The 1,967-nt window shown below is 53.2% G+C and overlaps 1 protein-coding gene across 1 annotated transcript in view; it reads left to right on the forward strand.

Annotated features, from left to right (window-relative positions):
* Positions 1 to 133: 133 nt before the first annotated feature.
* The window catches only part of LOC107199142 (homer protein homolog 3-like), a gene marked incomplete at its 5' end in the record, with an annotated part of 5,944 nt that continues 4,110 nt past the window's right edge, over positions 134 to 1,967 (forward strand). The window contains 2 exons of the mRNA XM_015616479.2: positions 134 to 276; positions 1,349 to 1,505. Coding sequence (XP_015471965.2) covers positions 134 to 276; positions 1,349 to 1,505 — 300 coding nt within the window. The remainder of the gene's footprint in view (positions 277 to 1,348; positions 1,506 to 1,967) is intronic.

Consider the following 1,967-nt stretch of genomic DNA (forward strand, 5'->3'; position numbering starts at 1 on the left):
TGTCCCCTCTGCCCCTTCTGTCCCCTCTGTCCCCCTGCCACACCCGCTCTCCCCGAGCTGGGACCCTCCCCGGGCTGACCCCACAGGGCCAGCCTGGCTTTGTGGCCACAAGCCCCGTCCCCACTGGAGGTGACCACCCCTCCTTCACCCCCAGGTTCTTCCCAGCCCCATCATCAGCTCCAATGGGCCGGGAGAGGACAAATTGTTCCGGAGCCAGAGCGCGGACGTGGAGATAAGCACGGAGAAGGAGAGGCTGAAGAAGATGCTCTCGGAGGGGTGAGGCTGCTCCTGACTCCCAAACCCTCTCCTCTGGCAGGATTTGTCATCCCAAATCATCCTGACCCCTTCTACTCTTTTAATTCTCCTGAGTAAAGCCCCCCACCCGCTGCTCAGACCCTCCAGGGGATCCATTTCCCCCTTTTTTCCCAGCGGGAAGTTATTCCAGCTTGGAAATTCTGCAGCGTGGGAAGGAGGATGCTCCGTGCCAGTTATCTCTGGATCAGTGGTTTGTGATACCAGGGGATGTTCACACTTTTCCAGCTGGCCCGGGGTTGTGTTTGTGTTAATTCCCCTGGTGATTCCAGCAAAATCCCCGCTGCTTCCTCCCTTTGTCTCTTCAAAAGGCTTCGGGGCTGGATTCTGCCCTGTGGCTCCTCTCAAGCTCCCAGCTGAACGCTTGGAGTATTTTTAAATCAGAGGCAAAGCGTCCTTTGCTGCCTTCTCCTGAGCTTGGCCTTCAGTCAAGGCAAGCTCTGCTCTGATGTGGTGCAGTGGGAGGCCGAGTTCTTCAGCCTCTATACATATAATATATGAAATAATATAAAACCAATAATAATCACTGGGAATTGTGGTGCTCTTCCTGAAGCTCTCCCGTTCTGTCCCCCAGCTCCGTGAGCGAGGTGCAGTGGGAGGCCGAGTTCTTCAGCCTCTATATATATAATATATGATATAAAACCAATAATAATCACTGGGAATGGGGTGTTCTGAATCTCCTGCTCTGTCCCTTAGCTCAGTGAGCGAGGTGCANTATATATAATATATGATATAAAACCAATAATAATCACTGGGAATGGGGTGTTCTGAATCTCCTGCTCTGTCCCTTAGCTCAGTGAGCGAGGTGCAGTAGGAGGCCGAGTTCTTCAGCCTCTGTATATACTATATATGATATAAAACCAATAAAAAGTACAGAGAATGGGGTGTTCTGAATCTCCTGCTCTGTCCCCCAGCTCCGTGAGCGAGGTGCAGTGGGAGGCCGAGTTCTTCAGCCTCTGTATATATAATATATGATATAAAACCAATAATAATCACAGGGAATGGGGTGTTCTGAATCTCCTGCTCTGTCCCTTAGCTCAGTGAGCGAGGTGCAGTGGGAGGCCGAGTTCTTCAGCCTCCAGGACAACAACAACAAGCTGGTGGCCGCTCTGCACGAGGCCAATGCCAACGTGGACCAGTGGAAGAAGCAGCTGCTGGCGTACCAGGAGGAGACGGAATCGCTGCGCCAGCGGGTGAGCTCGGCACCCAACCCCGGCCCTCGCTCGCCCTTCACCCCATTTTCCCATGGAACCCTGAAAATCCTGGGAATGGTGCTGAGGAAATGGGGTGGTGGGGTTTGGAGCTCCTCTCTGAGTGGGGACAGGGAGGAAAGAGGAGTGCAAAGTCAGGAGTTTCAGCTTCCCTTCGGATTTTTCTGGAAGGAATTCCCGGCTTTCCCAGCGAGGTTGTTTGCTGCAGCAGCGGGAAAGGAGCCCCTGTTCCCTTGGAATAATGGGATCCAGGAGGGCACTGGGGATCGGGAAGATTTGATCCCGGGAAAGGCGATTTAGGAGAGCTGGGAAAGGCCTGGGAGCCCTGGAGCAGGAGGTGTGAGGCTGTTCGAGCTTGGAGGTGGCTCATTTAAGAGCCAGCGGGGAATTTAGAGCAATTAACAGCTCAATTAACAGCTCAATTAACAGCTGTTTGCACTCTAT

The sequence above is a fragment of the Parus major genome, unplaced genomic scaffold, assembly GCF_001522545.3.
Source record: "Parus major isolate Abel unplaced genomic scaffold, Parus_major1.1 Scaffold456, whole genome shotgun sequence".
Lineage (NCBI taxonomy): Eukaryota > Metazoa > Chordata > Aves > Passeriformes > Paridae > Parus > Parus major.